General features: G+C 43.1%; 1 protein-coding gene and 1 pseudogene across 1 annotated transcript; both read right to left on the bottom strand.

Moving 5' to 3' along the window:
- zdhhc23b (zinc finger DHHC-type palmitoyltransferase 23b) lies at nucleotides 1-7296 on the bottom strand. Its single transcript, XM_034205847.1, is given in 7 exon segments — nucleotides 1-380; nucleotides 655-924; nucleotides 3546-3713; nucleotides 4055-4560; nucleotides 4562-4745; nucleotides 5175-5329; nucleotides 7260-7296. Coding segments are annotated over 6 exon segments (1299 nt in total). The 5' UTR covers nucleotides 5312-5329; nucleotides 7260-7296; the 3' UTR covers nucleotides 1-346.
- A 1050-nt stretch (nucleotides 7297-8346) lies between these two features.
- On the bottom strand, nucleotides 8347-13204 carry LOC117539610 (annotated as a pseudogene).
- Nucleotides 13205-13207: the final 3 nt, after the last annotated feature.

Below are 13207 nucleotides of genomic sequence, written 5' to 3'. Positions count from 1 at the left end.
AACTTCTCAAGGTGACATTTATGTGTATATTCACTTTTTTCATATTCCCAGAGCTGGTCCATTCAGGAGTTCGAACCAGCTTGATATAAAACGTAGCTGCTCATATATTTATAACTAACCAATCAATCATTGTGATTAATGCAAGCTGTAACACTTTAATCAGCCTGATGAGCTGCTGAGATGTTTAATTCATCCGCGACAAATATCCAAGTCCGAGTGAGGCTGATAAAAGTTTTTGTGAAAAGTTCCTGGAGAAAAAGAACGTCCAGTCGGTGTTTTTGTGCGGGACTCGTCGTCATTGTGCTGCTGCCGAGAAAACGTCTCCACGAGAAGCAGGACACATTACTCAGTCTCGTTTTTGTCCGTCTCCCAGCAAGGCACTAGAGTGTAGAGGAGACATAGAGACAATATTGAAGTCCTGGGACGACAGGCGGTGTGCAGGAATGCTTTGTATCTTATATGGCAGAGAGATGGATGACAGGTGTAAAGGTCAAACAGCTGCATGGAGGAGATACCAGCTGTGAGTGACATTACGGGAAGAGAATGTATGTTTTCTTGAAATGTAATAACTGCAGTGAGAAGATATCAGAAGTGAAAGAAGCCATGCTGCCATCCAGTGGACATGAACAAGAACTTCAAATCAGCGTCTCTTACACCAGGTCTGTGGGGAGGGGGGTTGGGGGATTCAGTTTTTCTCCCATGCTCATGAACTCAGCCCAGTTTTCACGGAAACCTCGAGAGTAGACCCCGGTGTCCACGACGAGCCCCCAGTAGGAGCTGCGAGCGGTCTTCTCTCTCAGGGCCAGACGGGCCTCGCGCTCCGTCACGTTGAAGCTGACGTTGATGATCTGCACCAGCAGCAGGTGGAGCAGCCCGCAGGACACCATGCTGCTGTACCACGCACAGGTGAAGCACAGCGCAGCGCTGGAACACAGACAAGAGACCAGAGGGTCAATACATATGTCAGTGCTCTGTGGTGTGCAGAGTACAATATGTAATATGACTTTACATTGAATACACTTTTATCCAAAGCGACTTTCAAAAAGTGCATTCAACTCAAAAGCATGAATCCTGCAGGTACATTTCCTATCTATAAACCCAACCAGTTTAAGTGCTACTGCAGAAGATATTTGATGGGCAAGAGCAAGTTTCTTGTTTTTGAAACAAATATTGATTGAAGCTTATTGCTTATGTTTTTAATTTAGAAAATAGTTATATCTTTATTTGTTTTCAATAATTGTTGACTTTTTGACTGACTATTCTGTTCAGCCTTAGGGTAAAGCAACAACACAATAAAGCGTTTTTCACGGGGATTGAGTCATTTTGTGGCAAAAACCTGTCTCAGCAGAGCAGACTAATGGAGCTTCAGAATAAGGTAAATAGTGACTTTAATGTTAAAGGTCACCTATCATGCTATTTGTAGGCAATAGCATAGGTCTCAGATATATAGAAATATATAAAAAACATGTCTACGAAGTGTTTTGCTCGAAATACCAAACAGATCACCCATTCTAGCCACGCCTCATATCCCTCTATTTCACTTCCTGTTTCAAAAGTGCTGATTTTGGTAGAAAGCTTAAAAAAATTGATTAATAAAAAAAGAGGGGTCTGAGCTCATGCGGGACCCGGCAGCTACTGTCTAACTAAATGCTGCCGTGAGGAAACGCCATATCATGGATTATATTATTAAAAGTAGCCAACGACCTACTGATGGCAGCCGACTCTGGGTCACCCAGCATCCTGGTCCTTCTTGACCTGAGTGCGGCTTTCGACACAGTGGACCATACCATCCTCCTCCACCGCCTCGAGACCTACACCAGGGTGACGGACATGGCTCTGAAGAGGTTCTCAAGCTACCTCACCAACCAGAAGTACCACGTGTCTCTGGGGGGTTCCAGGTCTGACGACACCGCAGTGACATGCGGGGTCCCACAGGGCTCAGTGCTGGGGCCGATCCTGTTTTTAATCTATCTATTACCTCTGGGTCATATCATCAGACAACATAACATCAACTTCCACTGCTATGCCGACGACACTCAGGTCTACATCAAAACACAACCAAATACCACCACTATCCAAACACCTGCCTGGAAGACATCCGCTCCTGGATGACCACCAACTACCTTCAGCTCAACAGCAGCAAGACGGAGGCAATCCTGATAGGCACCACTGACCAGCTTGCCAAGGCCGCCAACATCAGCCCCTCCCTTGATGGTCAGCTCATTCCTCTCTCCTCCGTTGTCACCAACCTCGGTGTAAGGTTTGACCCCACTCTGTCTTTCCAAGCCCACATCAAACACATCACCAAGACCTCCTTCTTTCACCTGAAAAACATTTCCCGACTGAAGCCCTCACTCTCAACTGATGACATCAAAAAACTGGTTCATGCACTCGTCTTCTCAAGACTAGACTATTGCAATGCACTCCTCTCCGGTCTCCCAGCCAAATCCATCAACCGCTTGCAACTTGTCCAGAACAGCACAGCCAGAGTTCTCACCGGTACAAAAAGGTCCGCACACATAACCCCCATACTTGCAAAACTACACTGGCTCCCGGTCCACTACAGAATCCAGTTTAAGGTTCTGCTCCTCACGTACAAAGCCCTGAATGGACAAAGCCCAAAATACCTCTGTGACCTCATCCATACCCAGACATCTACCCGCTCTCTCCGCTCCAGCCACGCTCCTCTTCTTTACATCCCCCGCACACGTCTCCGAACAATGGGAGACCGAGCCTTCTGCTCACTCGCCCCGCGCCTCTGGAACTCCCTCCCAGATCAGCTGAGATCTGCCCCTTCCACCGAGGTCTTCAAAACCGGCCTTAAGACCCTCTTCTTTCGGCAGGCCTTCCAATAAACTTTGAGCATGGTACACCTGGAGTACTGCCATTTTTATCGATATCTCCGACTTTTATTTTTGTACTCTATTTTATACTTTATATTTTATTTTTTGATTTCTTATTATTATTACAATTATTTGTTTAATCTCTCAAAGTGTATCAGTATCCCTTGTTGTGAAGCACTTCGAGATTTGTCTTGGCAGATGAGAAGCGCTATATAAATTAAATGTATTATTATTATTATTATTATTATTATCAAGGATCTGAAACAGTTTGGAGCTCAAAGGCTTTCTCTCTTGCCGGTTATACCACAAGGTGAGTTCCTTTTTACTTCCTGCTTCTTCACACACATGCTCTCCAGTACAGGTTAGCTCTGAGTGTTAGCGATGCTAATGTAAACACCGACCATATTACGTCCAAAACAGTCGGGCATTGTTTCTGATAGCAACGTTTCTGATTGGGCTGCGGGTCCACATTTCAGATATTACGTCATATCGGACGCAAATCTGGATCAGCTCCGTTGTTCCCCCGTTTTTAGAGATGTGGGTACGGAGGAAAAGAGAGAGGGTTTTATTTTCTGACGCTGCGTGAGTTCCCCGACACACCGGGGACACATTTATGTATAAAAGACATCACAAAGTGCATTTTGCATGATAGGTCCCCTTTAAAGTTACAGCCCAGAGTGTTCAAAGAGTGTTTCTTAGTACCTGTACTGGTCGTAGACCCCGGGGCAGTACAGAAGGGCGGTGAGGAGCAGCTGATCCGGACACACGCTCCGCAGCACCAGGCCGATCCCGTACAGAGACGTCGACAGGAAGAGGAGGAGCAGAAGCAGGAAGCTGCGGTGATTGGCCAGCCCCACACAGCTGTTTATCCTGCCCGGCACCGAGGGAGGAGACGCACAAACACACAAGTACACACACAGGCTGACAAAACATCTTACATCGTACACTAAACACATAGGATGAAAGCAGGAAACTGTTTATAGTAGCTGCAAATAATCAGTGTGATGCTGACACAACACACAAATATGGCTAATAAAGACACAACAGGTGTGACCAGGACAAACACCCATTCAGTCTTTAGATTTATTGAAAAACTTGTGCAGAAAAGACGAGCAGACGACAAACAAGAAGACCTCAGAGTTTGAGATGTGAGACAGAGAGGGAGAATCAGTGAAGACAGGCGGAGTGAGAGGCTCTGTGAGGGGACCCACCAGACACAGTGGTGGTCCAGACGCCGGACGCAGACGCCACAGATCCGACAGTGTCCCGCCCTCGGGGGTCTCACCACTTTGCACACGGGACACCAGTTCCTATGGCCGCTTTCCTGCAGATCCGCCTCCCCTTGCTTCGCCGTTTCCGCCCTGTTGGCTACAGTCATCGTCACGTCGTGTTTCCCCCCATTCACAGCAGAGTCTCTCTCTGCCAGAGGGCTGTGATACGTCACCGTGCTGTGGACGTCCTCTAGGTTCAGCCGCACGATGCCAGGGTCTCTCTTAGTGTGGAAAAGCGCCGCCAGGGTGAGTATGACCCCTAAAGTTACAACAGCCGGCTGGATGAGACCAAAATCCCCGCGGGGAAGCACCTCGGTGAGGAACAAGAAGTACATGTACCCGATGGAGAAGAGGGCGAGGCTGAGGAAGAACAGCGTGCGGCCCTTCTTGCGGTGGGTGGAGTAGTAGTACCACAGCACCAGGCCGGGCAGAGCGATCAGAGACACCCACGCCCAGCAGGAAGTGGAGGGCAGCGATGTGAAGAAGCACCGGGAGGAGGATGAGAGGAGGGATGACGGACAGCTCCACTCTGCGAGCCCCCCCCCACAGCCAGGGCACTCGGATCCGGTCTGTGAAAACTGCAGCCACATGAGACAGGGACTCGGGTTTCTGAGACTCCCTCTTTAGAAACCTGAAAGAGGAAGGAAAAACTTGAAGAGGGCGTAATCTGATGATCTTCAGGTTCATATTTTGTGCACAGAAACCTATGTTACGCACTACAGGACAGGGAAAACCCAAAAAGCATAATAGTAGATATTTTCAGTTTGGATCAAAGCGGTCGACTACTGATCGACCGACCAAACATTGTTTTTGCCACGCAGAGCTAAAAGATGTCAAACATTTGCTGGTACGAGCTTCTCCACTTTGGGGATTTCATGTTTTCTGCTATTTAATATCATTGTAAATTGAATATAGTTGAATTTCAGGCTGTTGATCGGACAAAACAAGCACTTTAAATAACTGTGATGGACAAAATGTGACTGTTTCCTCACTTTTCATAGAGAAAAAAATAAGTAATGGATCAGTTGTACATGTAAATATAGATGGACATGTCCCTCACCGGTCACAGGCATCGTCCAGGTCCTCACAGTCGCAGCAGCAGGCGGCCACATGGCTGCGCTCCCCCAGTCTGTTCACATACTCGCAGCAGCACAACGTCTCCTCCTCCTCCAGATGCTTTTTACCACGCTTCTTCATGATGGACAGCCTTACAGCCTATAAAGAAAACATTAGAACCATTATCAACAGTTGTGTTATAGATAAAACCACAGTAAAAGACTCGTACTGTAACAGATTTCCACCATGCAACATTGCGAACAGACCTTGCCTATTTGACCCTACCCAGTCCACCTTTCACCCTCACATCTGTCCCACATCTGCCAAGCTTTACTGATGAGCTGAACCGTCCCACCGCTGCTGGCTTATTTGCACGCCTCTGATGGATCTGAGCAGAGGTATTGAAAGCATTTATAACAATCACCGGTCTTCAGTGTCCCCTTCATCTCCGAGCACAGGCAAAGTGGGATTAATGCTTCGGCTCAGTTAGACCTCTCTGGGGATCTGGCGCTGTTAAATGAGCCTCTGATTAGCAATCAATCAAAGCGTGACATTGTGTTTTAGTATAAGTCCTCAGATGTTGGTTAAAAGGTCAATACCATTTACCTGGTGAGTTCTTCAAGGTAACTTTGAAGTAAAGTCTATAAAGAGAAAACAAACGGCTGCATGTACTGATAAATGTGTTCAGCATCCACTAACACATCTGCTCCTTTACACAAAAAAGAACTCAGCGTGACAGTGGAGTTCAGCAGCTCTCTCCTAACACTAAGGGATTCTCTACGGTACCATTTTTGCAAATGCTGCAGGGCTCCCAAAATATATTGAATTGCAGGAAGGATGGATGTAGCTCAGTAGGAAGACAGACAATGAATGTGCAGCTATTTTGATAGCTGGTACTTTAAGCTTTTACGTTGTGAGAATGTTCTGCTTTTCTTAATTGTATGTGATAGTTAACTGAGTGCCTTTAGGTTTCAAAAAAGTGGTTAAAAACATGACACATTGGGCTTTGGAAGTAGAGGGAAATAGTGATTTTGTTTTACTATTTTCATACATCTCATAGACAAAACAGTCAATATTCAATCATTAAAGTAGTCAGCTAATTAATCACTAATGATGATTCCAGCTCAGGATGATGAATATGTCATATTTCAAGAGATTTACCTGTAAAGTGTTTGAGAAAGTTACCTTTAACTGTCATTTAAAAAAGTCCTTTACAGGTTATATCAAAGGATTCCTGTTCAGCATGACCCTCCATATGGGACGACTGGGCCCCTGGGTGCTTTTAGGGCCTCACAGGACCATTATCAAGCCCTGGGTTTAATAGATAGACATAGACATACTTTATTGTCATTTCAACAAGACACAGAGTGTTGTACTGGCTTACAGGACAATATAAAAACTTGCTAAAAGCTATTGCAGAATCTGGCTGTTTTGCTCTTAATGCTGCGGAACCTCTCTAATGTACTGTTTATTAGAAATTCAGCTCAAATGAAACTATAACTTATTATATCTTTTAAATATTTTAAATGTATTTTGAGGTGACGTTCCCCTTTAATCTCAATAACTGTCATGTCAACATAAAAGTTGACATGGATTCAGTCAGGCCGGCTCATTATGAACAGGACATTGGACATATTAGTTAACATATTAAGGTTCGTAGAATACTTTTTACCCATACACTTCATTTCCCTACACCACAAATACAAATATTGCTCTTATACATGAACTATTATGCTTTTCTTGAGTTGACAGGTATGTTATTTATATTTAACGTCTCCTGACAGCCCGTCTGCAGGTCACAGTTGACCCATATTATCACGTATCAAACCTGACAACACACAACTGCTTTAAAAACTCTTAAATGTGGCAGCAGAAACACACAACAAATGCTAAAAGCGTTACCTACACATGCTGGTGCTTTGACAACACCGGGCTTCTCTACGGAAGTCTTCTCCCCGGTAACAGCTGCTATAATCGGGGTTACTCTGAGCTACATGACCCTCAGTGGGCGGTGGAAGTCTCCAGAAAAACCGCAGGTGTGGATAGAGACCGGTCTGTGTTAAAACGGTCCCTGTTAGAGGGGTCTTACACCGGGTTTGGTCCTATCGGTTGGTCCGGATCCGGTTCCGCTGATGGAGGTGAGGGAGACGTCATGTGGCCACGCCCCCAAACAGTTTACGTCATGACGTCATGATTGGACCTCCCAGTTAGTCATGAGATCATGCCTATTTTATTTGTTTATATGTGTTTTTAACTATTTCATATACACTGAAGACGTAAATTGTGAAAAAAAAAAATTATGTCACTTCTTGCTATAGGTGAGTCCTAAATGACTTTGTAGTAAATACCGAATAAAATAAAATAGGATTTCAGACTGCACTCTTTTTACGACTCAATTTGTATTTCTCTATTCATAAGAGAAGGATATTTGCAAGGAACAATAATTGATGTAGCCTATTTCAATTGTATGAATAATATTATACATTCCACATACTGCTGAATAAATATAGTCTACTAAGTAACTTGGCAAAACTAGATATAACAATACAACTTAATTGGGGCCACTAAAGGGAAAACACCATCCTGTACACAACTGAGACCTTACTGCCGATAGACTGACTGACATATACTATAGTATTTCCTCCTGGAGTAAATAAGGACTTGCCACCTGTAAATAATTAAAGACAGTGTTGTATTTCACCTGTGATGAAGGAACAAAGACACTTTTGGCTAAGTTTTTTCCATTTCTGATCCAGCAGCAGAGTACAGGACATTCCTACCAGCCTTATAAATAACAAACAAAAACAATAATCAGTAATCCTGATTGAATTAAATACTTCCCAGTGCCCTTAGTGTAACCAGATGTTTAAAAAAGAGAGAAAGGGTTATTTCCCTTTGTCCCGGGCAAAGGTCGGAACAGGTTATTCCCAAATCAAAGGAAAGCATTACTATTTAATATCCTATGATCATTAGTTGTTTTTAGTATGCAGATTCTCTCTGTATTCTGATTCATGTTTGCAAGTAAAAATGGGCTAAATGTTGATGATTCCAGCGTCTGATATTTCTAAAAATAAAGTAAACTATCTTGTTGGGTTGTCAAAGAAAATAAAAGAATGTCTTCTGCTGTTGTTGACATTAATAATCTGTTGTAATGTATAAAACTTGACTCTTCGAGATTCACTTTTGGCGAGAAATCTTGTTTATTAAAACAGCATTATTGCTACATATGTACAAATCATTTGGTGGTGGTCTGCAGAAACACACAGATATGGGTGATTGAAACACTGTAAACATCAAACAAGGCTCAAAGCTAAAGTAGTGGTGTGTGGGAAACATTAGAGAAATCACAGAACGAGTGTAATTTAGTGTCGACAGTAAGATAGTGCTGAGATGACCTGAGACAGCATCACCGACCCTTCACCGAGTATTTAAACAAGAGTGATAACACCTGTACTAGGAAGATGAAAAAACAGTATCTTCCTGAACACCTGATTTGGCTCATAAACAGTATAATAAAAACTCAGATTATTTTACCGTTTTAATGTTTCCTGCAGTGTACATAATATAAACAAGATAAATCATCACTGATTCTAAATATTTATTCTTATAAAAAAGGAAATTACCTACAAATATATCTAAAACACAGCCTAACCTACAAGGCACCTGTGCAAAAATTTAAATATGCAAAAATGTAATAGAGAAAATAGGTTTTAAATAATATTAAATCACTTAAACGAAAATAAAACTTTGTACAATAGCTCATTTGGTGTGGCATGGCTCATCAGAGGAGAGGGAGGCACAATAAAGAAGGCTTTTTCTGATATCCAACGCCACTGTTTAAGGAAATAGTGATCCATGTGTGTCCGACTCAGCTGTTAGTCCACAATCCTTGCTTTTGATGCCCCGCCCCGGACGTCTCACTCCTGGGAACTCATGTCAGGAGTCTGGGGACGGTCAACATGGAAACATCACAGAGATTTCCTCAGAGGCATCTCACTACCCGCAGTCCTTTGTTATCCTCCCCACAGGGCCAGGATCTCTGCAGACGCCCAGGTGAGGAGCATCACTGGGGGGCTGCCGTATGATTGGCCATAGCAAAGTTCTTGTGCAGCACCAAGAGGAGCTGCGGGAGCTGAGAGGAGAAGAAGAAGAAATAGAAATGACTCAACACCTGCTTTAGGTTTTTGCATATACTTGAATTGCTATATATTGGATGAACAGCCACTAACAGCTATGAATTAATGTGATGGACTCCCACTGGTTGTGGAGATAGAAACATTCAAGCTGCATGCATCTGCTTCCCGAACTACCAAGACAAACGTTCCAAAAGCATATGATGAACTTTTATGCAAAGAAAACAGTTTGTATTGTGCAGTCCAGCTTGTCCTACCTGTTTCTAATAGGTTGATGGAGTCCTGCAGGACATTTTTAGCAGCTGTGCATCTTCTCTGCTCTGGTACTCTGGTCCCTGTCTGGGCATATAATCAGGGGCCAAGCTGCCAAACAACAAAATAAGAAAGTATTGATTAAATAAACGACAAACACAAAAAAGCACAACAACTGAGGCAGTCACAAAGTGAAGCACAGGTAAGAGGAGGGGTAAAGGGGAAGGAGCAAGATGATGTCACTTACATAACTAATGTAATTAAACAGACAGGTTCAACATGAGTCATTAGATAAGAGCTCTCATAATAATAATACATTTATTTTATATAAGCGCCTTTCAAGGCTCTCAAGGTCGCCGTACAAACACATAAATGAGTGTCTTATAAGAAAAAATTGAGGAAGACTAACCCCTTCCCCCCCCTCTCCTCCCACATTAGAAGCGTCTGCTTCCTGTGTGATTGTGTCAACTTGTAATTGAGCTACCGTCTGACACGTGATAACTGAAGGGGGTATAAATATATATTGTGCAAAAAGCAACAGAAAGCTATCTGACCGGGCTTCGTTCCTCTCTCCCTCAGCCGATTGCTTGGTGCTCAGGTACATCGCGGTGTGCTACGTCCCTCCATGGCCACAACTTGAAAAACAGACCCAGATTCATCAACGTCAGAATCAGCAAACTGTAAGAGAAGAAAACAGATTTCATCTGACTGCACAATGACTCAAGAGACACATTTACACAATACAAACCACATGCTTTCAGGTCGGTAAACTTACATCAAAACTCATCCCAATCACTATGTTGTGGAGCTCCATCCGTTCGGGGCTGTTCATTTCTATGGGGCCTGAAATACAAACAGAACAGTTCAATAAATAAGAGATTTTCTTTTTTTAAATGTGCTTGGGCTGTTTGAAAACAAAACCTGGGCTGCAGTCATTATAAAAAGTGTGTGTTGTTCCATTTCTTTGTTATTTTTTTGCAACAGCAGAGACACAAACTCAAGCCGTGTTGTGGGTGTGTCAAGGGTGCAACTAGTGAGAGTAACAGAAGTCCACTGGAGCATTGCTGCTGTCTGGCATGCAGCTTGCACAATAACATTTGATCTTTTAAGGCTTCGTCACAGAATGCAGAGAAATTAGATTTTTGATGGACTATCGTCTCTGAGTTGACCGACTGAGTTGACATCAGTCGGATTAAGGAAATATGTTCCATGGTTCAAATATATATGCTTGTTATGTTAAAAATGGGAATTGTAGAACAATCGCAAGTTCAATCACATTTAGCATCATCATAAAAATATTTGAACAAGTGTGATCATTTTTCAATCTCACCTAGCAGCCTTCAAACTATATAGTGTGATGTTTCAGTACAACATGTGCATACAAAAAAAGGGGTATATACTCTTATCTGGTAATTAAATATGAAGCTGGAGCAAGGAGTAGCATAGCTTAGCTAAAGACTAGAAGCTAGTCTCGGCTGTTTGTAGGTTAACAACCCTGCCTAGCAGCAGCTTTAAAGTTTAAACAAATAATGTGTTTGTTTATTTTTGTACAAAAAGGGAAGTGTTAAAAAGGAACATCATATTTTTATGGCGTTTAATGCCTAAGACCATTTATTTTTCGCGCACCAGCGACTCCCTGGTCAATAAAGTCACCTAGCTTCATGCTAACTAAACTGTCTCCTGGCTGTAGCTTCATATTCAACACGCACAGACATTAGAGTTGCATCATTTTCCTCAACAAACATAATCCTTATTTTATACATGTATGACGTCATGTACCCATGTTGCTATCTCTGCGCTGTTCGGGGTCTTGCCCGTACTGCTTGTTGGGCTTCATGTGCTCGGGCAGGGTGCCGGCTGTAAGTCCGTCTCCTCCTCCGAAGACCACCTATCTTCCCCGTGTCTCCACCTCCTTGATTCATCTCCGCTTCCTCCTCCAGCAGCTCTGCCTCTGTTCAGAGTCAACACAGGGCCAGAGAGTCAAACACAAATATAGGGCAGAGGTTGAAGGGCTAGAACACTATGATTGATTGGACACATATTGCAGCAGAAAAACCTAGAAACCTTTGCAGAAAACTGAGCTAATTAATGCTAAGCTCAGTGCACAAATCACTTAAACTGGATAATAGCCCATTATATTGCTTTTATACTTCCTTGCAAAAGCAGCGGTAAAGTAATTCATTGCATTAGAGCAGTGTTTCTCAAACTTTTTCATACCAAGGACCACTTAACCAATAAAAAAACACTCGCGGACCACCTAACTCCACAAATATCCAAAAATACAGTTTTTTGTAGAACAGATTACAAATCGCCTGAAGATTGTACAAACAAGTGGCAACATGTGTGATGAAGGTGTTGCGCTGGGCTATATCATGCAATCGAAAGTAAAACTTAAGCTCGCTCCATTGCGGAGATATTCCCGCGAGAGTGCGGAAAACTTACATTTATTTATTTATTTCAAATGTGAAATGTTACCAATATACTCACGGACCACTAGGGGGCGATCACGGACCACCAGTGGTCCGCGGACCACACTTTGAGAAGCACTGCATTAGAGCATGGTGTGTTGGAGGAAACACTTCAGAGATTAAATAAAGGAAAGAAGACAGGGAAGTGCATTCCTCTGCCTCCACACTTTGTCAACAAGGCTCTCTACTCACCCAGCTGTCGGAAATAATCTTCAATGCCGCTCCAGGAGTTTTGGTGATGAAGGACTTGACCAGGCCCCATGGCTGCTTCTTGTATTTCACATCGGTGTACACCCTGGCAGCACACCAGACATTTGTAAATGGCAAAGAGTCAAGAGATAAACTGACATAAGCCCCTTACCAGGTGTCAAGGCTGCTTTTTAAGACAAGCAACACAACACCATACTCATATGTACATTTATTAGCACTGGCATAGCATTTTCTCGCTGTCCCATCCTCGTGAACATGATCATATCTCAGTATTTCTTCTATTTTGGCACAAATATCAACTCAAGCACTCAAGGATAAGCTGATTAGATTTGGTGGTCACTGGGAAGTCATGTCCATCTCATTCTCATGATATCTTAGAAAACACCCATGCATATACTTCAAATGTGGACTACATGGACTCAAGGAGAAACTGATTACATTTGGTGTTAAAAGGTCAAGGTCAGTAATGCCTCACGTCACCTTTTTGGCTCCAACTCAAAAATGGATTTGCTTATTATTTCCACAAATAGAACAAACATGGATGCAAACTGTAACGCATGAAAGCGCATTGAGGTAATTATAGTTTGGGATGTTATAGTCCTGAGAGGTGCCAAAAAGAGATTTCCATGTTATGCAAATCTAACAGTCCCTACAGTAATCTGAAGGATGTTATCTCACCTTAGTCGACATTTCCGCTTCGAGTTGCTGATGATGTAGTACCGATTCTGAGTGTAGAAGTAATCGTGATAGGGAACGCTCGTAGTGTACACCTCCGAGTCCAAGGGTAGTACTGACCATCCCGGGATTCTTTGTACAGCGTCTGAGAGATAATTCAAGTACAAATGCAAGTTTATTATCAATTCAAGCATGTAACACACACATCTCACACTGGTATAAAAACACACCTGGTTCTCTGTAGCGGTGGAGAATTTTCCTACCAGGGGGTTGCTGATACTTATTGTGTAGTTCAGACT

Source organism: Gymnodraco acuticeps, unplaced genomic scaffold, assembly GCF_902827175.1.
Source record: "Gymnodraco acuticeps unplaced genomic scaffold, fGymAcu1.1, whole genome shotgun sequence".
Lineage (NCBI taxonomy): Eukaryota > Metazoa > Chordata > Actinopteri > Perciformes > Bathydraconidae > Gymnodraco > Gymnodraco acuticeps.
Note: the sequence above shows the minus strand (reverse complement) of the source record. Positions and strands in the feature narration are given on the sequence as shown.